The sequence below is a fragment of the Erpetoichthys calabaricus genome, chromosome 3 (genome assembly GCF_900747795.2).
Source record: "Erpetoichthys calabaricus chromosome 3, fErpCal1.3, whole genome shotgun sequence".
In the NCBI taxonomy this organism is placed as follows: Eukaryota; Metazoa; Chordata; class Cladistia; order Polypteriformes; family Polypteridae; genus Erpetoichthys; species Erpetoichthys calabaricus.
In genome coordinates, this window is record NC_041396.2 from 282,722,665 (window position 1) to 282,748,140 (window position 25,476).

Sequence of the window (25,476 nt, forward strand, 5' to 3'; positions counted from 1 at the left end):
CACAAACATTGACAGTGGCTGCATTGTGAGCAGTGCTCAGGGGGCTAACGTCTTTCTTGTTCTACCACTTGATTGCAATCATTTTACCTTTCAGCCACACATCCACATGCTCATGCTCATGCTGAACCTTCTACGCGACTGAAGTCACCAGGCACATTGGCAGTTTGGTCGTACAGTGCCGTATGCATCATTTTCACTATCTGTATCAATGTCTGATGACCATTTCACATGGCCATCACTATCTCTTGATTCAACTAATGCTTCAATTTCAGTTTGTTCTAAAACTGCATCTACAGCTTCTCGTTTACATGCCATTGTGATTTGGTTGAAGGATCCAACCCACTAATAAATATTGAAATACTGAAAATCTCATACTGACATTTAAGGATTTTGCACACTGCACTTTGACATTCTTTGATATCCTTCTGCTGTGAAACATTCTGAACTTTCATTGTTTACACATGTCTTAAACAACTATTATCATACACTGATAATTTCTGTATTATCCATCCATCCATCCATCCATTTTCTAACCCACTGAATCCGAACACAGGGTCACGGGGGTCTGCTGGAGCCAATCCCAGCCAACACAGGGCACAAGGCAGGAACCAATCCCGGGCAGGGTGCCAACCCACCGCAGGACACACACAAACACACCCACACACCAAGCATACACTAGGGCCAATTTAGAAACGCCAATCCACCTAACCTGCATGTCTTTGGACTGTGGGAGGAAACCGGAGCGCCCGGAGGAAACCCACGCAGACACGGGGAGAACATGCAAACTCCACGCAGGGTGGACCCGGGAAGCGAACCCGGGTCTCCTAACTGCGAGGCAGCAGCGCTACCACTGCGCCACCGTGCCGCTGTATTATCTATATCTATTATTTATTTATTATATTACATATTTATTGACTATATTTATGTACCTAGATTGTATAATATCATACATTGCATCAATGTTCATATTGCTTACTACACGTCAATATTGCTGCTACTTCTTTGTCTTGTCTTTGCACAATGTCTTGACTTGTTTGTGTTTAATTTTTAATTTTATACCTTAATTTTAATTCTAATTTTAATTTTTTATTTGCACTTCATGTTGTTACACTGTGGACCCTGAGCTTCGCAATTTTGTCTATCTGTATACTTGTATATGGTTGAGATGACAATAAAGTTTGCTTTGACTTTGACAAGTTGCCACAGAGTGGCAGAAGGCATAGAAGTATTCATGACTTTTTTTTTAATTTATATTTTATTAATTTTATTGTAATTATTCCGTACAAATAGATGAATTTTTACAAAAAATAGGATTAAAAACAAATCAAACCCCACCCCTGAGAAGGAGAGCATAGCCAAAGGAGTAATACTTAAAGCTTGTAAACATACCTAAATTGTTGAGTTTAATTGAGCAATAAAGATAAATGGAGAAGGAAAAGAAATGCGGAAATAATTATTTCTTCTTATTCTAAAATAATATTGATTAGATCCTGCCAGGTTTTGAAAAAGTTCTGTACAGATCCTCTAACTGAGAATTTGATTTTTTCCAATTTCAAATAATATAAAACATCGGTTTCCCACTGACTTATAAGAGGAGAGTTAGGATTCTTCCAATTTAACAAAATCAGTCTGCGTGCCAAAAGTTTAGTGAAAGCAATCACAGTTTGCTTGTCCTTCTCCACTTCAAGTCCATCTGGAAGAACACCTTTAGGAAAGATGGTGATTAATGCCTGATGAAAGGTTTGAGGTAGAATTTGATTGTTTCTAGCTTCTGTAAATGTTGCCAATAAGAGGGGAGCTAGCTGAGTGGAGAATTTCTTATAAAATTCTACAGGGTAGCAATCAGGGCCTGCTGATTTCCATTTAACCATTTTTACACAGAACTCTGAGCCCAAGTCAAGATCAGAGTTAACACCATGGAGGTTAATGTGGGATTAAACATCTAAACCAAGAAATTAAAGGAAGTACCATTCATGGCTCTAACCCAACAAGTAGTTATGGCAATTATGAAATCCAGTCATAGAGAAAAAGAAAAAAATTTAACTCATGGGGGCAGAAAAATTGCTAAATAGGCAATGTAGATTGACAGATGGAACACTCACTTTTAGGCCAGCAATGACAACAGATTCAACACTCAAAAAGCACAGAAATATTTGATTTTTTTCATTCACCCAATAAAGGGTTCATCAGGGGTGTGTTCTTGTTCTTCTTGTTCATACTCTGTTCAGTGCTTGTATGGACTGGGTGTTGGGCAAGGTCGTGGGGTCCAGTGGCTGTGGGGCATCTGTTGATGAAGAAAGTTTCACGGATCTTGACTTTGCTGACAATGTTGTGATCTTTGCGGAGTCAATGGAGGCTCTGATCAGGGTGCTCGAGAGACTGAGTGAGGAGTCTGAGTGTCTGGGCTTGTGATTGTCCTGGATAAAAACCAAGATCCAGGCCTTTAATGACCTCTTGGGCACAGCCATCAGCAGTGCATCTGTTTGAGGAGAGAGTGTTGACCTTGTTGAGAGGTTTACTTACCTTGACAGTGACATTCATGTCTCTGGTGACTCTTCCTATGAAGTCAGTAGACGGATTGGGAGAGCATGGGGGGTCATGAGGTTGCTCTAAAGGGGTGTGTGGCACTCCCGATATCTATTCTAAAGGACAAAGGTCCAAGTCTTTAGAGTCCTAGTGCTTCCTGTCTTACGATATGGTTGTGAGACATGGACGCTATCCAGTGACCTGAGACAAAGACTGGACTGCTTTGGTACTGTGTCTCTCCGGAAAATCCTTGGGTACCGTTGGTTTGACTTTGTGTCGAATGTGCAGTTGCTCATGGAGTCCCGAATGAGGCACATTACATGCATTGTGATGAAGCGTCAGTTACGGCACTACGGCCATGTGGTGCGTTTTCCTGAGGGTGATCTGAATCATATGATCCTCATTGTTGGGAACCCGAGTGGCTGGACCAGGTGGCCAAGGGGTCACCCACGTAACACCTGGCAGCGGCAGATAGTGGGTCATTTCCGAAGGGTAGGACTGGACCAGGTGTCTGTCTGGGGGGTTGCCAACCGGGATAGCGAGTTGTTTCGACGTGTAGTGTGTGCAGCAACGCACTGTACCAGTGCATGCTCCCCAACTTGACTTGACTTGACCCAATACACAAATATAACTGGGCAATGGCGGACACTTTGGCTAGTGTTATATAAAACTGAACAAAAAAGAACCAAAATGTTCAGAATAATAACAATTGCTATCAAACTGAAAGAAGTGGGATTTCAGGGTGTTGAATGTAGATGGGTGAAATTGGCTTAAACACAGGAAGCAGAGGGTGATGGTGCAAAGAACCTCATCAGAATTGGCTGATGTTAAGAGTGGTGACCAGCTGGGGTCAGTGTTAGGGCTGCTGCTGTTTTTAGTATATATAAATGATTTGGATAGGAATATAAGTAACAATCTGGTTAAGTTTGCAGATGATACTAAGATAGGTGGATTAGCAGATAATTTGAATCTGTTAAATCATCACATAAGGACTTGGACAGCATACAGACGGGCAGAATTGTGGCAGATGAAATTAAATGTAAGTAAATGTAAAGGATTACATATGGGACGTAAAAATTGGTCAGAAAATTGAGAGCACACCTTATGAGAAGGATTTAGGAGTCATAGTGGACTCATCACTATCAACTGCCAGACAATGTTCAGGAGCCATTAATAAGGCAAACAGAATATCAGGTTATATAGCACCCTGATGTGTGGAGTAAAAGTCCATGAAGGTTCTGCACAAAATTTATATAACACAATGGTGAGGCATCATCTAGAGTCCTGTGTGCAGTTTTGGTGTTGAGACTACAAAAAGGACATAGCAGCACTAGAAAAGGTCCAGAGAAGAGCGATTAGGCTGGTTCCAGGGCTGCAGGGGTTGACTTATGAAGAAAGATTAAAAGAGCTGAGCCTTTTCAGTTTAAGCGAAAGGGGACTAATAGTTGACATAAATGAAGTGTTTAAAATTATGAAGAGAATTAGTCCAGTGGATCAAGCCTGTTATTTTAAAATGAGTTCATCAAGAACACGGGGACACAGTTGAAAACTTGTTAAGGGTAAATTTCGCACACACATTAGGAAGTTTTTCTTCACCCAGATAACCATAGATACTTAGAATAAACTACCAAGTAGTGCGGTAGACAGTAGGACTTTGGAGACTTTTAAAACTCGACTTGATGTTGTTTCAAAAGAATTAAGTGGATAGGACTGGTGAGCTTTGTTGGGCTGAATAGCCTGTTCTCATCTGGATTATTCTAATGTTCTACTGTTCTTTGATCAAAAGGCCAGAGAGGAAAGGAAGATAAAAACTCCAGCTGATTGGATACTGGAGAAAATAAACCTCTAGAAGTTGCACAGGAAAAAGACCATCCATCCACCAGTCCACCAGTAGATAAATGTGTCAGCTCTGGTGGAGCTTTATTCATCTTGCCAGCATCATACATAGACAGCTTCTGCATTCTTTGCCTAGGTGCCAGCAAAGCATAGTGCCACCTCTGTAAAATAAATAAAACACACAAAAGTAGTGACTAATAACATACATTTCCTCTTGGGTAGAGTCAGGGTGAGTAACTGTGGCCTGCAATTGATTAGTGTGACTAATCCAGATTTGTATTTTTTTTCTTTCTGAAAGGTTGAACAACCCTGCAATGGATAGAGAGTGTTTAGGTGCATTCATGGGCAGTTGCTCTGTGAACAAGCTCAATGTATTGTTTTAGAGTTGCCATCTCAAAGGTGTATTAAAACCGATGGATATTTTCAATACCTTGTTGCCCTGCATATTCAAATGTTACAGGAAGATAAAGTGAGGGGATGGGGTCACAAGATGTATGTTAAATTTAATTAGAAGCTTTTCTAAAATCAGCACTTCATTCCTGGAGCTTAAAAAAGAAGCATTTGGTCTTTAAATTAGGAAGTGGATGCTTTAGAAGAGGAGTCACTTATCAGAAGGCTGCAGACTGTGTGCTCGCTCCCAGTAAATATGAAATCCCCGCTGCCCCTCACTGCTTCTAAAAATACACAGTGGTGATCCAAATGTTCCACTTCCGTGCACACCCGCCGTGTGAGAGGTGAGAACGGTTCAACTTTCAGGACGGTTAAGCAGGCTGCAGTCTGAGGGCCGCTGTAAAGGCAGGGAATGCAAAAATGGAAATGTGAAAGAGAGACGCAGGCTCAGTGTCAAATTCAAACCCAGTTTCTCGTCTTTCATTCTTTTCTTTCTTTCCCCCTTGTGGTGTTGTGGTGTTATTTTCTCCAAAGACTTTCTTCTCATTCCTACTAAATTCCTGGAGCCATTATTTTCACTTGAGAGTTTTCAGGAGTCCTTAGGACATTTCTGCTTCATGTGAAAGGTACAACAGCTAAGCTATAAGCTTCTGACCAGCTGCATGTAATGCAAAGGGCTTGGTCTTGCTGAATTATAGTAACCCTGACATCCTCCCCCTCAGAGATCTAATTGGCTTCTGCTCTTCCAGTCCATACCATCCTGTGTGTTATGAACTAGGTGTCCCAAAGCATGTAATTCCCGAAAAGTTACAAAAATACCCACTAGAGGGTGATATTAACATATAAACCCCAATTAGTAATACAGTGCCCTCCATAATATTTGGGACAGAGATACATTTTTCCTTGATTTACCCCTCTGCTCCACAGTTTACATCCATCCATTTTCCAACCTGCTGAATCCGAACACAGGGGTCTGCTGGAGCCAATCCCAGCCAACAAGGCAGGAACCAATCCCGGGCAGGATGCCAACCCACCGCAGGACACACACTAAGCACACACTAGGGCCAATTTAGAACCGCCAATCCACCTAATCTGCATGTCTTTGGGAGGAAACCGGAGTGCCCGGAGGAAACCCACGCAGACACGGGGATAACATGCAAACTCCACGCAGGGAGGACCTGGCAAGCGAACCCGGGTCCCCAGGTCTCCCAACTGCGAGGCAGCAGCACTACCCACTGCGCCACCGTGCCGCCGCTCCACAGTTTAAAATTGAAAATCAAACAAGACAGACATTGTGATTAAAGTGCACAGTGCAGACTTCCATTTAAGGGGATTTGCACACATTTTGGCCACACCATGTAGCAATGACATGTTTTCCATAGTAATGTTTGGGACAATTGGAGTCATAGGTGTTTGTGATTCTTCATGTGTGCCTGCTTCTACCCATTGGAGTCTGCAGTTGCCACTATTCAATATGAGGATGTTAGCCACAACAAGATGGACAGATGGCAGTTTGTTAAAAGGGACTTCAAAAAGAATTCTGTAACTAGGTCTTGTGGACAGGTGTGACAAAGATGAACCTGATCAACGTGGAGACAAAAAGGAACTGCACAAGATCCAAAGCAATCATCTCATCTGTTAAACATGATGGTGTGGGTGTTATGACTTGGGCATGTTTGGCTGCCAGAAGTCCCGGCACACTCCTCTTCATTAATGATGGAACTGCTGATGGCAGTGCCCTAATGAATTCTGAGGTGTATAGAAACATCTGATCTTCTCAAGTTCCAGTAAATGCCTTCAAACTCAATAGACTGTGCTTCACACTACAAGAGGATAATGCTCCCAAACATACTGGTAAAGAGTTTTTCAAAGCTAAAAAATTTCTTGAATGGCCAAACCAGGAGGCACGGTGGCGCAGTGGGTAGCGCTGCTGCCTCGCAGTTAGGAGACCCAGGTTCGCTTTCTCGGGTCCTCCCTCCGTGGAGTTTGTATGTTCTCCCTGTGTCCGGTTTCCACACACAGTCCAAAGACATGCAGGTTAGGTGCATTGGTGATTCTAAATTGTCCCTAGTGTTTGCTTGGTGTGTGGGGGTGTGTGTGTGTGCCCTGCGCTGGGCTAGTGCCCTGCCCGGGGTTTGTTTCCTGCCTTGCACCCTGTGTTGGCTGGGATTGGCTCCAGCAGACCCCCGTGGCCCTGTAGTTAGGATATAGCGGATTGGATAATGGCCAAAGCAGATAAGTGATGTAAATCCAATTGAGCAGGCCGTCCATATGCTGAAGTGAAAATTTAAATGGACAAGCCCTCAAAACAGAGGAGCTGAAGATGGCTGCATTAGAGGCCTAGCAGAGCATCACAAGAGATCCTCAGCACACTGTTGTTGTCTGTGAGTCGCAGGCTTCAAGTAGTCATTGCATGCAAGGGCTATGAGACAAAGTCCTAAATATGACGGCTTTAATAGACCTGCCATTGATGTGTCACAAACATTATCCATCCATCCATTTTCCAACCCGCTGAATCCGAACACAGGGTCACGGGGGTCTGCTGGAGCCAATCCCAGCCAACACAGGGCACAAGGCAGGGAACCAATCCTGGGCAGGGTGCCAACCACAAACATTATGGTGCTTTAAAATTGGAGGATGTGATGAAGTAAGGTCCAGGGGCCTCATGTATAAACGGTGCGTACGCACAGAAATGTTGCGTACGAACCTTTCCACGCTCAAATCGCGATGTATAAAACCTAAACTTGGCGTAAAGCCACGCACATTTCCACGGTAACTCATTCCTTGGCGTACGCAATTTATCCGCCCGGTTTTGCAGACTGGCGGCACCCAGTGTCAAAGCAGTGCTACTGTTCCTGTGTGATCACCCTTTCTTTCTTAAATCCACATGCCTGGCGCGGCTTTATAAATACACTGAAATTAACTGCATATTGTTTATTAGTGTAATGCATCTGATTGTAATTAACCTGTAGCAATATAATGGTCCAGGGAATAGCCATAGTATTCCAAATACCATAACTGCTTTAGCGTTGTAACTCTCACTGCATCTTCTTTCAGCTGATCCCGTTAAGGGTTGCCACAGCAGACCATCTTTTTCCACATTACTCTCACTGCACCACTCGGAGTATTTATATCACTGTATCTGAGTGGGAAATCACAGCAGCAGCTGATTGGAAAGAGAATTATCGGTATACAGAATGAAGCAGACGCTGCCTGAGCCACAGCAAACGCTTTAGTCCCTGTACGGACTTCGCGGTTTAGAAACAGTTTAATCCCAAGAACTCTAAACACACTAAATCAGTCCATCAAGTGCTCCTTGTAGAAATGTTTGTACTTATAAGTACAATTACCTCAACTGTAAACTTGCACTACAGTTATAATATTGCACAACCTGCGCCACTTTATAAAGCGCGTATTTACATGTGATGACGGTATTCATTTCTAAGACGAAATGCAGCAAAACATGTTGATTATATTATACAGATAAAACTTTAACTTCATTTAAAAATCTGTATTGTTGATAATTAAACATGTGAGGACACGGTGCCGCAGCGCTAGTTAGTTCAGTAATTGTTCCTGCCTTGCGCTGTATTCTTGCTGGTGCTGACGCGACACTGGAAAGATAGACGGATATAATAATTAAACACGTACTACTAAGATATTTCAATGTTCCTTAAAAGTTTTGAAGAATCGAAGTTCTAAGCTTACAGATGGCTTCACGTCTATTACATAGCTTATTGTGTGGCGATTGAGTTTTTGGAGAAAGAAAAGTAAGGACAGGAATTGGAGGTTAGTACGTTTGAAAAAGACAGTACTGCTGTGATAAATTATTTCATTGAAGGTCGCGCATGGCCCAGCAAGCCGCTTGCGTGAGACATGAACAAGCACTGCGCCACCGTGTTCCCATGTTTAATAACATGCTTTCATTCCTATCATCATGAAAAAGATATCACGTATACATCTCAGTATTTTAATTACTCAGAGAGCTGTAATATCAAGAATGTAATGGATTATGTGTCCTGTCGGAGAAAGAGAAAGCCCGTTTAAAAAGCAGGTAGTGATTCACACATGTAGAGCACATAGAAGATCAAATACAGAACAAAGCATTTAACATGCCACTTTAGTTACAATGGAATTTGAGAAACTAGTAAATTAAACGATTTTAAGATGAACTATATGATGTTCTACTTTAATGGCAAAATAAACTACGTGATTAAAGTGGAAATTTCGAGATTAAAGTTGACATTTCGTTCTTTTTTCCCCACTGTGTGCCTTTTTTTTGTCTGTACCCTAATAAGCTTTCATATGACACTCAGACGGTGGGCTACGACTCGCTTTTTCACGGCGACTTTGATATGTGATTTCTTTTTTATTTCGGGCACTGTGCGACTTTGTGAAGTTGAGCCTTCGAGTTTCTCCGACACACTGTCACTCGATCAGCTTTCTTTTGTTGATTATACCACTGTTTAAACCAACAAATAGTACGTTTTTCCTTTGCCTCCACTTGGTATTCGCTGAAATTCTTATATTTTCTCCCGTACTTTTCCCATTGTCTTTTCACAGAAGTCTATTTATATTGATTTGCATATTCAAAGAGGCGTAATTCTGGGAGGAGTTGGGGCGGGACAGAAGGCGTGTGCACGTGCGTTACTTTTCACGCAAATCGGGATTTATGTAGTAGAAGAACGTGAAAGTATGCGTGCGCACGGATTCCTGCATCTGGATTTTTCTGTGCGTACGCACAATCCCGCTTTTGTGCTTACGCCATGTTATAGTGTGAGTTCTACGCACGGCGTTATACATGAGGCCCCAGGTCTGTTTAGCGTTTTTATTAAATAATCACTGCATTCGTGTCTTTCTGTGTGTGTCGTGGCAACGTAGTGAGCGGTTCCCATGTGCGATACGGGAGCGGACGGCCCTGCAGTTAGTGCACAGGTGTAGGATCATCCGTGACCCTAATTGACACCAGGAGCTGCTCATCACCACAGCTGTGACACATCCCCAGTTTAAAAGAGAAGCGTAAGTGCGAGAAGGGGGGTATCAAGAAAGGCAGACAAGAAGAAAAGATGGAGGTTAAAGGGAGAAAGAGAGAAGAAGGCTGGTGGTAGAAGGAGCCGGTGTGGGAGTGAGCGATCTGAAGAGAGCAGGCGCAAGGGAGAGAAAGCAGACAGTTGGGAAGTGAGTCTCGAAGAGGTGTGTGGCCGACACTCGTGGGGCAGTTGAAATGGGTCACTCCAGCTGAGCTGCAATGAAGAGCAGGAGTGTCGCTGCGGAAGACTGGGAAGGCAGCTTTGGTCGGGGAGGCTTGGGAGGAGAGCCCCAGTGTGAGCACCCTAGCCAACGGGGACCCAAGCCAAGGTCCAGAGAGGGAAGCCTTTCCGTAGCCATGGGATGGCAGGGACCAGGACCTGAGGAAGGTCAGCTGCATCTACTGTTAGGATGACTCCTCCACTGCAAGGCCTGCACAGGATAAGCAGAGGAGCCACCAGTTAAAAGATCAAAGCACTTGGTTTTTAAAGAGGATAGTTTCCTGTCAGTTGGTTTTAACCCCGTTTTGATTTTAATCGCTACTTCGTTGCACGGTGTCACAGTGATAGTTCTGTTGCCTTGCAGTTAGGAGACCTGGGTTCGCTTTCCGGGTCCTCCCTGCGTGGAGTTTGCATGTTCTCCCCGTGTCTGCGTGGGTTTCCTCCGGGTACTCCGGTTTCCTCTCACAGTCCAAAGACATGCAGGTTAGGTGCATTGGCGATCCTAAATTGTCCCTAGTGTTTGCTTGGTGTGTGTGTGTGTGTGTTCCCTGCAGTGGGCTGGTGCCCTGCTCGGGGTTTGTTTCCTGCCTTGCACCCTGTGTTGGCTGGGATTGTCTCCAGCAGACCCCCATGACCCTGTAGTTAGGATATAGTGGGTTGGATAATGGATGGATGGATGGATCTCTACTTCACCTTTGTTTTTACTTGGATTATTTATTTATTGAACTATCTTTTTTGAGCACTGCACTTTGGACACTATTTGGACACTTTTTTTTGTGAATTTTTTTCTAAAAAAAGCACTGATCACTTTCACACCTTCCCCTTGCTTCATGTGTGCTTTGTCATCATCAGCCATGCTCATATAGTTATGTTATCGATGGTGTCACGTTCAAGAGGCTCCAATAATAGAAGATGGTGCCAGGAGCCGACCTGCACCATCACAAAGGACAGTGTAGAAAAACTGTTGTCATTTCTACATGGTGGGACTGAAATGTATTCAAATGAAAGTCTGCAATGTGCACTTTAATCACATCTGAATTGTTTGATTTGTAGTTTTAATCTAATGTAGACCACAGCATTAATATTTGCAGTGCACCATCTACTGGAATGTACTGTATTTTGTATTGCATGTAGTAAAGGATTTCTTTGAGTTTAGTCTGGCGCTGGCTACGATTTCTGGTTCATGTTTGCATCACTCACTCTTTTTGTCTAGTAACAATGATCTCTGGAGACACAGTCTCATAACATATGTACTCTGCAAAGGAAAGCCACACCACTGTGCCCATCAAACGGAGCATCCAGTTTCATGACAAATGCACACTTTGGATGTTTGTCTGTGAAAGACTGTAGCAGCTCCGTGGTAATCTCTTCCTCCTGCTAAATGCTGACAAACTGCATGCCAAATTTAATCCCTTCAAAATACTACTATCTGCTAGGAATTGAAGTCCTCAATTGAGCTTTTGGTTTGTCCTCATTCACACAGAATGTCCTCAAATAATGTCTCGCAGTTAGGAGACCCGGGTTTGCTTCCCCGGTCCTCCCTGCGTGGAGTTTTCATGTTCTCCCCGTGTCTGCGTGGGTTTCCTCCGGTTGCTCCGGTTTCCTCCCACAGTCCAAAGACATGCAGGTTAGGTGCATTGGCGATTTTAAATTGTCCCTAGTGTGTGCTTGGTGGGTGTGTGTGTGTGCATGCCCAGCGGTGGGTTGGTGCCTTGCCTGGGGTTTGTTTCCTGCCTTGCGCCCTGTGTTGGCTGGGATTGACTCCAGCAGACCCCCATGACCCTGTAGTTAGGATATAGCGGGTTGGATAATGGACGGATGGATGGATAAATATATAATCCAACATCCGTCTGTCTGTCTGTCTGTACGTCTGTCCACTTTTCACGAGAGAACTACTTAATTTAGATCACATTATTTTCTATAATTTGCTCGAACATTCCGGTTGATTTTGCGACTTCTCTCATCGCCCTAAGTATCACAGTTAACTTACGGTTCCAATTTATTTGTGCGAATCCGAGACAAATGCTGCAGTCTGAGGGGAGGGAGACGGGGCTCTCCTCACTCATGCGCAAGCCTCCATTCGAGTCGATCTACGTCTCGCCACGTGTTGGAGCATACCTTGCCTTTGCTTGGCTAAGCAATACCTGTTTGTTCAACAGACATTATCATCTACAGATTGTTAAGTAGTAATGTTTGACATTTTTGAGAGAGAGATCAGAGCTCTTCCCATGGGCTCACCACCTATGGGAGGGGCCAAGGAGGTCGGGTGCAGTGTGAGTTGGGTGGTGGCCGAAGGTGGGGACCTTGGCGGTCCGATCCTCGGCTACAGAAGCTGGCTCTTGGGACGTGGAATGTCACCTCTCTGAAGGGGAAGGAGCCTGAGCTAGTGCGCGAAGTTGAGAGGTTCCGGCTAGATATAGTCGGGCTCACCTCGACGCACAGCTTGGACTCTGGAACCAATCTCCTTGAGAGGGGCTGGACTCTGTACCACTCTGGAGTTGCCCCCGGTGAGAGGCGCCGAGCGGGTGTGGGTATACTTATTGCCCCCCGACTTGGAGCCTGTTCATTGGGGTTTACCCCGGTGGACGAGAGGGTAGCCTCCCTTCGTCTTCGGGTGGGGGAACGGGTCCTAACTGTTGTTTGTGCGTATGCACCGAACAGCAGTTCGGAGTACCCACCCTTTTTGGAGTCCCTGGAGGGGGTGCTAGAGGGCATACCTTCTGGGGACTCCCTCGTTCTGCTGGGAGACTTCAATGCTCACGTGGGCAATGACAGTGAGACCTGGAAGGGCGTGATTGGGAGGAATGGCCCCCCCGATCTGAACCCGAGTGGTGTTTTGTTATTGGACTTCTGTGCTCGTCACGGATTGTCCATAACGAACACCATGTTCAAGCATAGGGGTGTTCATATGTGCACTTGGCACCAGGACACCCTAGACCTCAGTTCGATGATCGACTTTGTGGTCGTGTCGTCGGACTTGCGGCCACATGTCTTGGACACTCGGGTGAAGAGAGGGGCGGAGCTGTCAACTGATCACCACCTGGTGGTGAGTTGGCTTCGATGGTGGGGGAGGATGCCGGTCAGGCGTGGTAGGCCCAAACGTGTTGTGAGGGTCTGCTGGGAACGTCTGGCAGAGCCCCCTGTCAGAAGTAGCTTCAACTCCCACCTCCGGCAGAACTTCGACCACATCCCGAGGGAGGTGGGGGACATTGAGTCCGAATGGGCCATGTTCCGTGCCTCTATTGTTGAGGCAGCTGACCGGAGCTGTGGCCGTAAGGTGGTCGGTGCCTGTCGTGGCGGCAATCCCCGAACCCGCTGGTGGACACCGGCGGTGAAGGATGCCGTCAAGCTGAAGAAGGAGTCCTACAGGACCCTTTTGTCCTGTGGGACCCCGGAGGCAGCTGATAGGTACCGGCAGGCCAAGCGGAATGCGGCTTTGGTGGTTGCTGAGGCAAAAACTCGGGCGTGGGAGGAGTTTGGGGGAGGCCATGGAGAACGACTTTCGGACGGCTTCGAGGAGATTCTGGTCCACCATCCGGCGTCTCAGGAAGGGGAAGCAGTGCAGTGTCAACACTGTATATGGTGGGGATGGTGCGCTGCTGACCTCGACTCGGGACGTTGTGGGTCGGTGGGGGGAATACTTCGAAGACCTCCTCAATCCCACTAACATGCCTTCCAATGAGGAAGCAGAGCCTGGGGACTCAGAGGTGGGCTCCCCCATCTCTGGGACTGAGGTCACCGAGGTGGTCAAAAAACTCCTTGGTGGCAGGGCCCCGGGGGTGGATGAGATACGCCCGGAGTTCCTCAAGGCTCTGGATGTTGTAGGACTGTCTTGGTTGACACGCCTCTGCAACATCGCATGGACATCAGGGACAGTGCCTCTGGATTGGCAGACCGGGGTGGTGGTCCCCCTCTTTAAGAAGGGGGATCGGAGGGTGTGTTCCAACTACAGAGGGATCACACTCCTCAGCCTCCCTGGAAAAGTCTATTCAGGGGTCCTGGAGAGGAGGGTCCGTCGGATAGTCGAGCCTCGCATTCAGGAGGAACAGTGTGGTTTTCGTCCTGGTCGCGGAACAGTGGACCAGCTCTATACCCTTAGCAGGGTCCTGGAGGGTGCATGGGAGTTTGCCCAACCAGTCTACATGTGTTTTGTGGACTTGGAAAAGGCATTCGACCGTGTCCCTCGGGGAATCCTGTGGGGGGTACTCCGAGAGTATGGGGTACCGGCACCCCTGATAAGGGCTGTTCGGTCCCTGTACGATCGGTGCCAGAGCTTGGTCCGCATTGCCGGCAGTAAGTCGAACCCATTTCCAGTGAGAGTTGGACTCCGCCAGGGCTGCCCTTTGTCACCGATTCTGTTCATAACTTTTATGGACAGAATTTCTAGGCGCAGCCAGGGCATTGAGAGGGTCCGGTTTGGTGGGCTCAGGATTGGGTCACTGCTTTTTGCAGATGATGTTGTCCTGTTTGCTTCATCAGGCCGTGATCTTCAGCTCTCTCTGGATCGGTTCGCAGCTGAGTGTGAAGCGGCTGGGATGAGAATCAGCACCTCCAAATCTGAGACCAGGGTCCTCAGCCGGAAAAGGGTGGAGTGCCCTCTCAGGGTTGGTAGCGAGATCCTGCCCCAAGTGGAGGAGTTCAAGTATCTCGGGGTCTTGTTCACGAGTGAGGGAAGAATGGAGCGTGAGATCGACAGGCGGATCGGTGCGGCATCCGCAGTAATGCGGGCGCTGCATCGGTCTGTCGTGGTGAAAAAGGAGCTGAGCCGCAAGGCGAAGCTCTCAATTTACCAGTCGATCTATGTTCCTACCCTCACCTATGGTCATGAGCTATGGGTAGTGACCGAAAGAACGAGATCGCGAATACAAGCGGCTGAAATGAGTTTCCTCCGCAGGGTGTCTGGGCTTTCCCTTAAAGATAGGGTGAGAAGCTCAGTCATCCGGGAGGGGCTCAGAGTAGAGCCGCTGCTCCTCCGCATCGAGAGGAGTCAGATGAGGTGGCTCGGGCATCTGATCAGGATGCCTCCTGGACGCCTCCCTGGTGAGGTGTTCCGGGCACGTCTAACCGGGAGGAGGCCCCGGGGAAGACCCAGGACACACTGGAGGGACTATGTCTCTCGACTGGCCTGGGAACGCCTTGGGATTCTCCCGGAAGAGCTAGAAGAAGTGGCCGGGGAGAGGGAAGTCTGGGCATCTCTGCTCAAGCTGCTGCCCCCGCGACCCGACCTCGGATAAGCGGGAGACAATGGATGGATGGATGGATGGATGGATGGAGATCAGAGCTACGTGTGTTTTAGAAGGTAACTGTTGATTGCCAAAGTGGTTTTCTCTTCACACGGGGGACACGCTGTCCCATCAGACTTGAACATGATCAGATACAGTGCCTACATTTGATGTTGGAGCATACTTACCTTCTGCTTGGCCAGGTTAACATTTTTTTTAAATTTATTTATTGATTTTTAAAGTTTATCCTGTTTCACTACTATGTGAGCTGAGCCGTGGAGGACAGCTAGTAGGGTATAAATAGGATTTTTTTTTTGTTGAAAAAATCCATATTCCTGACAAACATATCATTAAATGTAACTTAAAACAATAAAAAAAATGTGTTTATTCTTATGAAAAATAAGTATTCACTTTCATATAATTTTATGATTTTGTTTTTTTTTTTCTGCGGTTCAATGAATAACTTATGATACTGGACAATCAAGGAAAAAAAGAGGATCAACTATTAGTATTTCCCTTGAAGATGGGACTAAACATGACATATATGAAGGCATGCTGACCAATGAACGTTCACTATTTTTTAAAATGTTGACAAGGCTATTGAAACCTGATGACTTTGGGCTTCAATGGGTGCGTCTGTCTATACATAACCAAGTTGCAAATTCACCAGGAATTCTTCCTGCAGTGAAGTTGTCCAAAAAAAAATATAACTAGCGACCTGGGGCACAACATTTCACAGCTGGCCTAGTGGTCAAGACACCTCAGAATGGCCCATGGTAGTGATGATGACTCATGGCACCGGAGAGTTGTGATCTCTCGTATGTTCTTCCTCACAGGTCCTCGAAGGCATCTCTGTTTTTATGGGATGTACTGCAATAAGCACCTACTGTATAGCGATTGCCGTGTCTATCAGTCCATCTGTCTTTCCACATGAAACAACTTGGCTCTCAGTGGTCCAATTTTGTTCAAATTGGGTGCGCTAATTGTTCAAGGAAATCTGTCATAACAGTTCCATTTTTTGTCAAGATTAATCCAAGCAAAGCGTTCCGTACAAATTTTTGAATTTCACAATCATCCACTGAAAAGCATTGTTGAATTTTTTGAACTCATTTATTTCAAGACAGAGAAACGTTCTGTACGACTGCAATAAGAGATCAGTGTATTGTTTCTATTCCCCAATGTAGCCTGCATGCTTTCCTGTTTTACTCGTATGACAGTCACTCCCACCGACAAAACAAATTCACCATACAGGTACTTCAAACGTGGGGACGTGCACCAGATCACTGCTCCAGCTGCTTGAAGCAAGTAAGCCATGACAATAAAAGAAAAAAGTCAATGTTCTACAAATGAATGCAAGGGGAAAGCGTTGCTCTGAAAGGGTAATGTGAATAAATATGTACTCAGCATTTATGTTACGCTAAAAACAATCTGACAGCTGCATCAACAGCACAATATACTGATCTAATATTTCTTTGACTCTCTAATTTATTAGCACAACTCTAGTCCATCATGGACTGAAGCAGCCAACAATTTTAGCTTGAGACTTCAATGGAATCTTTAAATCTTCATGTGATGCATCTTACAAAAATGCCATCTTTAAGAAAACCAAACAACAATTAGTTTCTAACAATAGGACAGCAATTGATGCCATTTTGACACCAACTGAATTAAGCTCTGCTGTCTGTGAAAGCTACTGAGCTATACAAGCTCTAATAAAAAGCCATATAAAGCTATACAAGATCTTCTGGGCAGCATTTTCAACTACATCACATTGTAAAGTGCTCTTAAAAAGCGTGTATTTAATGTGGTCTGATAATGCATGCATTGCATTCTGTTTTCACAGTTCACTTTTTAATTGACTCATTGTAACAAAAATATTAAAAAAACAAAAATATGATACTTGACTCTTTGATGAACTAACTAAAGATATAAGTAATGCTCCAACTTTTCAATTCAGGTAACTAAGTCCCAGGACTCTTCTGCCATACATTGTGGCCGGGTGCAGGAATGACAGCTCTGCACCAACCGGGTCGTCCCTTTAACTGTCCGAGAATAAAGCAAATAAACAGAAGATAAAAGACGCTCGTCAGCGTATGTTTTGTATGCAGGAATTCAGTTAAATAAAACTCTGGAAGCTTTTTTTTGGTTCATTATTTCACCTTATATCATTTCTTGTATTAGGAATTTGTTAGCTTTTGCATTCCCCTTGGGGTTAGAGTACAGGGTCAGCTAATGTCCTGGAGCAATTGCAGGTTAAGGGCTTTGCTCATCAAAGTAGGACCTCTTTTGATAGTAATGGGGATTTGAACCAGCAACCTTCCCGATTCAAGTGCAGATCCTTAGCCTCAGAGCCACCATTCCACCATCAAATGTATAGTCGCTGTTAGTGAAGCTTCATCTGATGGGTTGCCTGAGCCAGTAATGATGCCTTCTTCTGGGAAGCCTCAGGGTTTTATGGCGGCTCGACTGAAAGGGGCAGGGTCAGATTCCTTCACGGGGCAGCATCTCAGTGCTGTCAAGAAGAGAGATGACACATTAGTGGCAGTGCCCCCTTTTGTCTTGGTGGGTTATTACGTGCCTTGACTGAGCCTGCGATGGGGTCCTCCAACGTGCATGCATGACAACATATTTTCTAATTGGTTTTGAATTAATTTTAAAATGCTACCAGTTTAATCCAGTGACTGTATGACTCTGAATATCTCTTTTTATGTCTGTACAGCAACTCCAACAAATGTTTGTTAAGAATTGTACTCTATCATCATTCATTTGAAGTGTCTCAGGAAAGTATTTACAATATAAAGACCAGACATAAAACTAAGATTGTCTATTTATTTGTTTTTTATTTTTTATTTTTGCAGGAGCATTTCACACCTGAGTGTAAGTTCAAGGAATGCGTCTTTGAGAACTATTATGTCACCTACTCCTCCGTTCTGTACCGGCAAAGAGAGTCGGGCCGAGCTTGGTACATCGGCATCAATCGGGATGGACAGGTCATGAAGGGCAACCGTGTCAAGAAAACAAAGGCTGCTGCTCACTTCCTTCCTAAGCTCATTGAAGGTGGGTGGAAGGGTCATTGCACACTTGCTTTCTAATGCAGTAAAATAAATAATAATAATTTAATATATATTAATATTAAACTCTAGTTACTATAGCATGAAGTTGGAGCAGTCCTTGTGTGACAACAGGCCACATGATGTCCTGTGTGAGCTGCAGATATGGCAGCCACAGATCAGGCTGAAAGCTCCTTTATAGTGATCATAAAGAGTATTCCCTTCCTTTAGAAGTTTTTGCATTGTATTGTCAAATTACTTTGAACCACAGTAGACAGTAATTTGTCTTTTTTGATACTGGTCAACTGAAAAAGCCACTTTAAATCCAAAGTAAGTAAAGATCTCTGCAAGGTAATTTAAATTAATTACAAATATAAAACACAACATAATTGATCCCTTAAGTATTCATCCCCTCTGCTGGAGCCAATTGGTTTTAGAAATCTCAGAATTAGTCCAATGGAGGTCACCTGTCATAGGTTTCAGTTGATCGAACAGACTTGAAGTTGTTGCTGCAGCCAAAGGGGCTTCTAAAGTAGTTAATGAAGAGTCTTAATTTCCTAACCTTTCTGAAAGCATATTTTCAGTTTGTCATTATGGGTTATTGGGTGGAGACTGATGGGCAAAAATGTCAAATGTATCCATTTAAAATAAAATGTACAATACACCAAAGTTTGCAGAGAGTAGAGAACCAGAAATCCACTGTATGCATATTGTAAAACAAAAGACTAGAGAGTGTCAGGATGTTCGGGCACCAAGACAGAAGCCCCATTAAACTGGAAACAAGAAAATCAAAAATAAAATATGGGAAAGAGAATGTGGGTTTGTCCTCTTCAGTATCAGGGTCCAAAATGAATGCTAACTTCCAGCGGGTTGATTGTATATAGGGATGTTAGACATGGAGGGCTAGAGGTTTACGTTAAGGATGTGGAAATGACATCATAGTTTACCCGAAAATTCTTCCTATGGATCTAGGGCAAAGAAAACAGAAGTCATGTAAAGACTGTATGTCACCACCATCCCTTCATCATCTGGGCAAGGAAGTCGGGAAGGGCATTTGCCAGTAGGTCACAGTCAACTTGCTCTACAACTTGGCTTGAGGTATTGATGTCTGGCCTTAGCCAACCCCCGGTTTTTCCCCCAAGATCATATGCCCGAGGTCTTGATGGACACAAACTCGGGGTCTAACCTCAATCATGGCAGAACCTTGCCTGCTGGTCCAAGGAAACGCTGTAACTGTTTAAGATCTCAACTTGCCATGTCTGTCATAGTTGGTGGCATCCTTAGCCCTGAGGTCATAATAGGTCCTTTGCACTTCACCCTTCAGGAATGGAGCTCATATGTTTGCCCAATGGTGTCTTATAGCCATACGCTTAAAAATTAAGAGATATGACTCAATGTCACCATTCTCTTGTAATGTCATCAGCACCCTGGGAGGGAGCCCTTGACCAATCCTGCTAGAAGGTGACAAATGCTTATGCCCGTGCTTCCACCTCAGAGAGCTGGGTTCAGGTTTTGCCCAATTGGACCTTAAGTCCCTGTATCTCGGTGACCATGTTGTGCAGTAGAGAAGTCAGGTCATGCTCTTTACTCATCTTAGAACAATATCCTGCTGACTACGCCAATGTAATAAGGACAAAATGAGACATAAAAAGGTTTGGGAATGGCCATTCCATATACTTGAAAAAGTTGTTGAAAAGAATAGGCATGTCTTTACAGAGAGGAATCAAAAGCAGAACTAACATGTTGAAAGCTGTTCTATAAATATGGTTGAATAGAGAAAGAGGTGGAGTCAGGGAGGCTGGAGCAGGAACTGATGTGGCAGGAAGATGGGTTCTGGGTACTGAATATGATGTCATCAGAGGGTGCTGGAAGTGATATTAACAGGGGCTGGCCTGGTGGGGATGTCACTGAGAGGCACAGTCTTTGGCTGGTCTGCAGAGGAACAAAAGGAGAAAGGACCAGGTGATAGCACCAACCCCAGGTCTGACTGAGAAATAGCACCATTTGAGCCTGTAATCTGTCTCCCATGCACACATGTGTGACAGTGTGCATACAAGACAGAAACGTTATGAATATTTTGTTGCCACAGGCTTTCCTATTTGTTGGCGGACTTTGCCTTTGGAAGTAAATTAACAAGAAAAATCAGTGTCTGGCTGTTATGTGAGTGAAATGCCAATTTCTTCAGAGGATGCTGCTGTTGATATTGTGCAAAGACCGGAAAAGGCGGGGACAGAGGTGGGGCTTGGTGATGTTAGGAGTCCTTCGATTGGTGAAGGTCTTCTTCAGCAAAAGAGGAGAATAGTGGAGACTATGGAGTAACACTTAGTATCTTCCCCTGAATACTCTTCACAGCAGACAGTGGAGGAGGTCAAGGTCAATCTGAGGTCATACGTGAGACTATATACAACCCCAAATTAGAAAAAGTTGGGATGGTATGGAAAATTAAAAAAACAATGCAGTGGTTCATAAATTTACTTTAGCATTTATTCCATTGTAGACAGTATAATAATAATAATAATAATACATTTTATTTATATAGCGCCTTTCCCATGCTCAAGGCACTAGTATGAACCCAATATATGTTTTGTCTGGTCAGCTTCATTTCATTTTTTAGTATACATCCATTCCTGCATAATTATTTGTAAATAATTACATATACACTCACTGACCACTTTATTAGTTACACCTTACTAGCACCAGGTTGGACCCCCTTTGTGGCACAGGTTCAGCGAGGTGCTGGAAATATTCCTCAGGGATTTTGGTCCATATTGACTTGATAGCATCACGCAGTTGCAACAGATTTGTCAGCTCACATCCATGATGTGGATCTCCTGTTCCTGTTCCACCACATCCCAAAGGTGCTCTATTGGATTGACATCTGGTGACTGTGGAGGCCATTTGAGAGAAACCAGTTTGAGATGATTTGAGCTTTGCGATATGCTTGAAGTAGCCATTAGAAGATGGCTAAACTGCGGTCAAAAAGGTATTGACATGGTCAGCAATAATTTTCCGGTAGGCTGTGGCACTTAAACAATGTTCATTTGGTACTAAGGGGCCCAAAGTGTGCCAAGAAAATATCCCCAAAACATTACACCACCAGCAGTCTGAGCTGTTGATACAAGACAGGAAGGATCCATGCTTTCATGTTATGGGAGCCAAATTCTGACCCTACCAGGCAATGTTTTTCCAATCTTCTATTGTCCAATTTTGGTGAGCCCATATGAATTGTAGCCTCAGTTGCCCATTCTTAGCTGACAGGAGTGCCACCTGGTGTGGTCTCCTGTTGCTGTAGCCCATCTGCTTCAACGTTCGATGTGTTGTGTGTTCAGAGATGCTCTTCGGCATACCACGGTTGTAAGGAGTGGTTATTTAAGTTACTGTTGCCTTTCTATCAGCTCGAACCAGTCTGGTCATTCTCCTCTGACCACTGGCATCAACAAGGCATTTTCACCTAAAGAACTGCTGCTCACGGGATATTTTACCTTTTTTCGGACCATCCTCTGTAAACCCTAGACATGGTCATGTGTGAAAATCCCAGTAGATCAGCAGTTTCAGAACAGCCTGTCCGTCACCAACAACCATTCCACATTCAAAGTCACTTCAATCACCTTTCTTCTTCATTCTGATGGTCAGTTTGAACTTCAGCATGTCGTCTTGACAATGTCTACAGGCCTAAATGCGTTGAGTTGCTGCCATGTGATTAACTGATTAGATATTTTTGTTAACAAGTATAGAATTATAATCAATATTTTTACTTAATACATTATATAATTTTACAATTTAATACAATTATATACTTATATGAAGTTATAACAATGAATTATTAAACTTAATGATAAGAGTTAAATGTAACTAAAGGTTTAACTAAACATTGTTTGAACCTAGGCCCATGAAGCTTTTGCCTCATCTCAGAGCCACCAAGATAGTTGCTAAAGTTAAAATGAAGTAGTTGAGTAGCAAACACCCCTGTAGAAAGCAGGAATAAACTAATTGGGAAGCCCAAACACTCCACCTTTGAAGTGGTGCTAAAATCAATAGAAGAGTGCACAGGTCACCCATATTTACAGGGAAAAATTCAGCTTATTGGGAAAGTCAAAAGACAACGGAATATATTGGTTGCACTCGTTAATTGGATGAAGCTCTGCATATTATGAATATTAAGAGTCAGATGACATGATGTATTAAATGAGTTAATGTAACAGAAAGCACAAAAGCAGATGAATTGTTTTACTGAGTGCTCATTCCACAGATTGAGACATTTGTGCATATCTATGTTTAAATAAATAATTCATCTGGTCTCCGTGATTAACTTCTTTGAAAATAGAGGAAAGTTTTTACCACAACACAAGCAGTAGAACAGGGGTACCTAATAAAGTGGCTGGTTAGTGTATATTTGGTGCCTGACTTTTTTCTTTTGTGTTTTGTTAACATTTGGGTGTTGGGATGGAAAATCCTGTAACGCTTAGGTGTTAGCCTAACTCCCTCCATCCCTCACTTTATAAACGTAGCAGCTTCATCTCAATGCACATGTGTTGGCAATCTTGGCACCCTCCCAGAAGTTGGGGTTCACTACAGCTTAAAGTTTTGCATTCTTTGCTTTCTTGCTCTGCCACCTCAAATTCTCATAAGTTGAGGCACTACTGCCCATGCCTTTCAAATCCAGTTTTTCTGCTTTTTAACAGTGGCTATGTATCGAGAGCCCTCTCTTCATGATGTGGCCGGACAGAGCCCACCTCGCAAGACAGCAAAGACATCGGACTCTCCAGCCATGCAGAATGGACCCAAAGAACCCCCCAAATGTGAAGCATCATAGCCCAGGGTAAGTGTGGCTGAGGATGTGCCTAGCAAAAAGCACCACAAATTTATTACAATGAAGGTTCTGTATGAGCCAAGGAGATAGGCAGGGTGAAGAAAGAAATCACATGGGATGTTTAAAGTGTTTAATAGCATCATTTGTAAAGGGAAATGAGAAACTGAGTTGTATAGGAAAGGGATGAATACCCATTCTTCTGTTAGCAAATTTATTATCTCCAATTCAGGGTCAACAATCCAATTCCTGAAGGCTACACCAAAATAAAGTAAACATTGTAGGGTCAAGCTGCTCAACTGTATTGTTGTGTTGTACCTTGCTGTATGGCATGGCTGTTTACATCAACAAGTGAGATAAACAGCCAAAAAAATATAAGGTTACTAGAGAAAAATGTAACATTTTGCAGGAATGATAAACATAATAATCAATGCCACCAATGCCAGTTTACCGCATAAGGCAGGCTGGGAAGCTTTCAATTCACTTACACAGTTGTAATAGCTGACTTGTTTGATACTAATTGCAAAGCTCAGACAGGTGCTGCATCACACAGAATCTTAATCTATGCTTACAAAGATAAACAAATTTTATTTTCATATGATCAATTTTTCAAAATCAAGGTGGTGTTTCATTGCCAGAGTGAGCAATATGTAAAGTTGTTCATACAATGGATATAAAAAGTCCACACACCCTGCCAAAATAGTAGATTTTGTGTAATAAAAAAAATAAAACCAAGATAAATCCTGCCAGAACTTATTCCACCTTTACTGCAAAATTGATATCTATACAAATAAGGTGAAAACAAATCAAAAACTGTTTAGTGTAAAAAGGAAAAAAATATCATACAAAAACCTGGTTACATTAGTGTAGATAGATAGATAGATAGATAGATAGATAGATAGATAGATAGATAGATAGATAGATAGATAGATAGATAGATAGATAGATAGATAGATAGATAGATAGATAGATAGATAGATAGATAGATAGATAGATAGATAGATTAAATAAAACATTTAAGTATACACTATACAAATAACAAATGTTATGCAAATAATGAAATCACAAGCCGGAATTGTGCAAATAATACTATACTACCAAAATGACGGGTGGCACATAATATTAAAGTGCCAGATAATATAGTGACGTTAATATCAAAGTTAAAGAATAAGAGTCTGCCAGTTTGGCACATCTTGACTGGGTGATTTTTGCCAACTCATGCTTGTAGAAAATTTCCAGATCTGTCAAATTCCTATGCACAGTTCAGATCACCCACAGATTTTCTGTTGGATTAAGGTCTGGGCTCTTGCTGGGCTATTCCAGAACTTTGATCCACCTTTGATGAAGCCATTGCTTTGTTGATTTTGATGTATGCTTTGGGTCACTGCCATGGTGAAAGGGGAAGTTCCTCTTCATCATCAGCTTCCTAGTAGATGCTTGAAGATTTAATACCAAGATAGACTGATACTTGGAGCTCTTCATGATTCCATCCACCTTGACTAAAGCCCTGGTTACAGCTGAAGAAAAGCAGACCCAAAGCACGATGCTGCCTATGGTGTTCTTTTGATAATATGCCGTTTTATAATGTTATGATATGCTGTTTTATACTGTTATGCAGTCCAAACATACTTTTTGGAATTATAGACAAATAGTTCAACCATAGTCTCATCAGACCATAATGCATTTTTCTACATGTTTGCCAGAGATTGGGTATAACTTTTTGCAAAGTTTAGCCAGGCCTTGATGTTTTTCTTTGTGAGAAAAGGCTTTTGTCTTGCTTCCCTACCCCACAACCCAGACATATGAAGAATCCGACTGATTGTTGTCACTTATAGGTAACAACCAGCACTTGCCTGCAGGAAAATCCTACAGCTTCTTTAATGTTGCTGTAGGCCTCTTAGTGGCCTCCCTGACCAGTTTTCTCCTTGTCTTCTTATAATCTTGGTGGGACATCCTGATCTTGGTAGAGTCGCTGTTGAGCCATATTTACTCCACTTGTTGATGACTGTCTTCACCGTGCTCAATGGGATGTTTCATGGTTTGGATACTTTTTTGTACGCCTGTCCTGATTGGTACCTGTCAATGATGCGGACCATGGCTCTAGGAGTATCTTACAACTAAGAGGATATGAGAATAACCCTACAGGAAGAGCCAAACATTACCTGAGTTCAATCAGAGCCACATTAATTGATGTCACATGCATTCAAACTACTGTTTGAGATGAGACTTATTGTGATTGGTTGATTCTGAACGCAGCCATGTTCTTTATTACTGAAGGTTCTACACACTAATGCAACTAGGTTTTTGTATGATTTTTTTCCCTTTTGAATAGTTTCTTATTTGTTTACACATTCTTTGTGAAATTTTGTAATAAAGGTGGAATAAGTTCTGACAGG

The 25,476-nt window shown here is 43.6% G+C and overlaps 1 protein-coding gene across 1 annotated transcript in view; it reads left to right on the forward strand.

Moving 5' to 3' along the window:
- fgf11a (fibroblast growth factor 11a) overlaps nucleotides 1-25,476 on the forward strand; it is a 407,707-nt gene that overhangs the window by 359,775 nt on the left and 22,456 nt on the right. Inside the window, exons 4-5 of the mRNA XM_028798449.2 lie at nucleotides 18,082-18,280; nucleotides 22,956-23,092. Of these exons, the coding sequence (XP_028654282.1) occupies nucleotides 18,082-18,280; nucleotides 22,956-23,086 (330 nt within the window). The 3' untranslated portion in view covers nucleotides 23,087-23,092. The remainder of the gene's footprint in view (nucleotides 1-18,081; nucleotides 18,281-22,955; nucleotides 23,093-25,476) is intronic.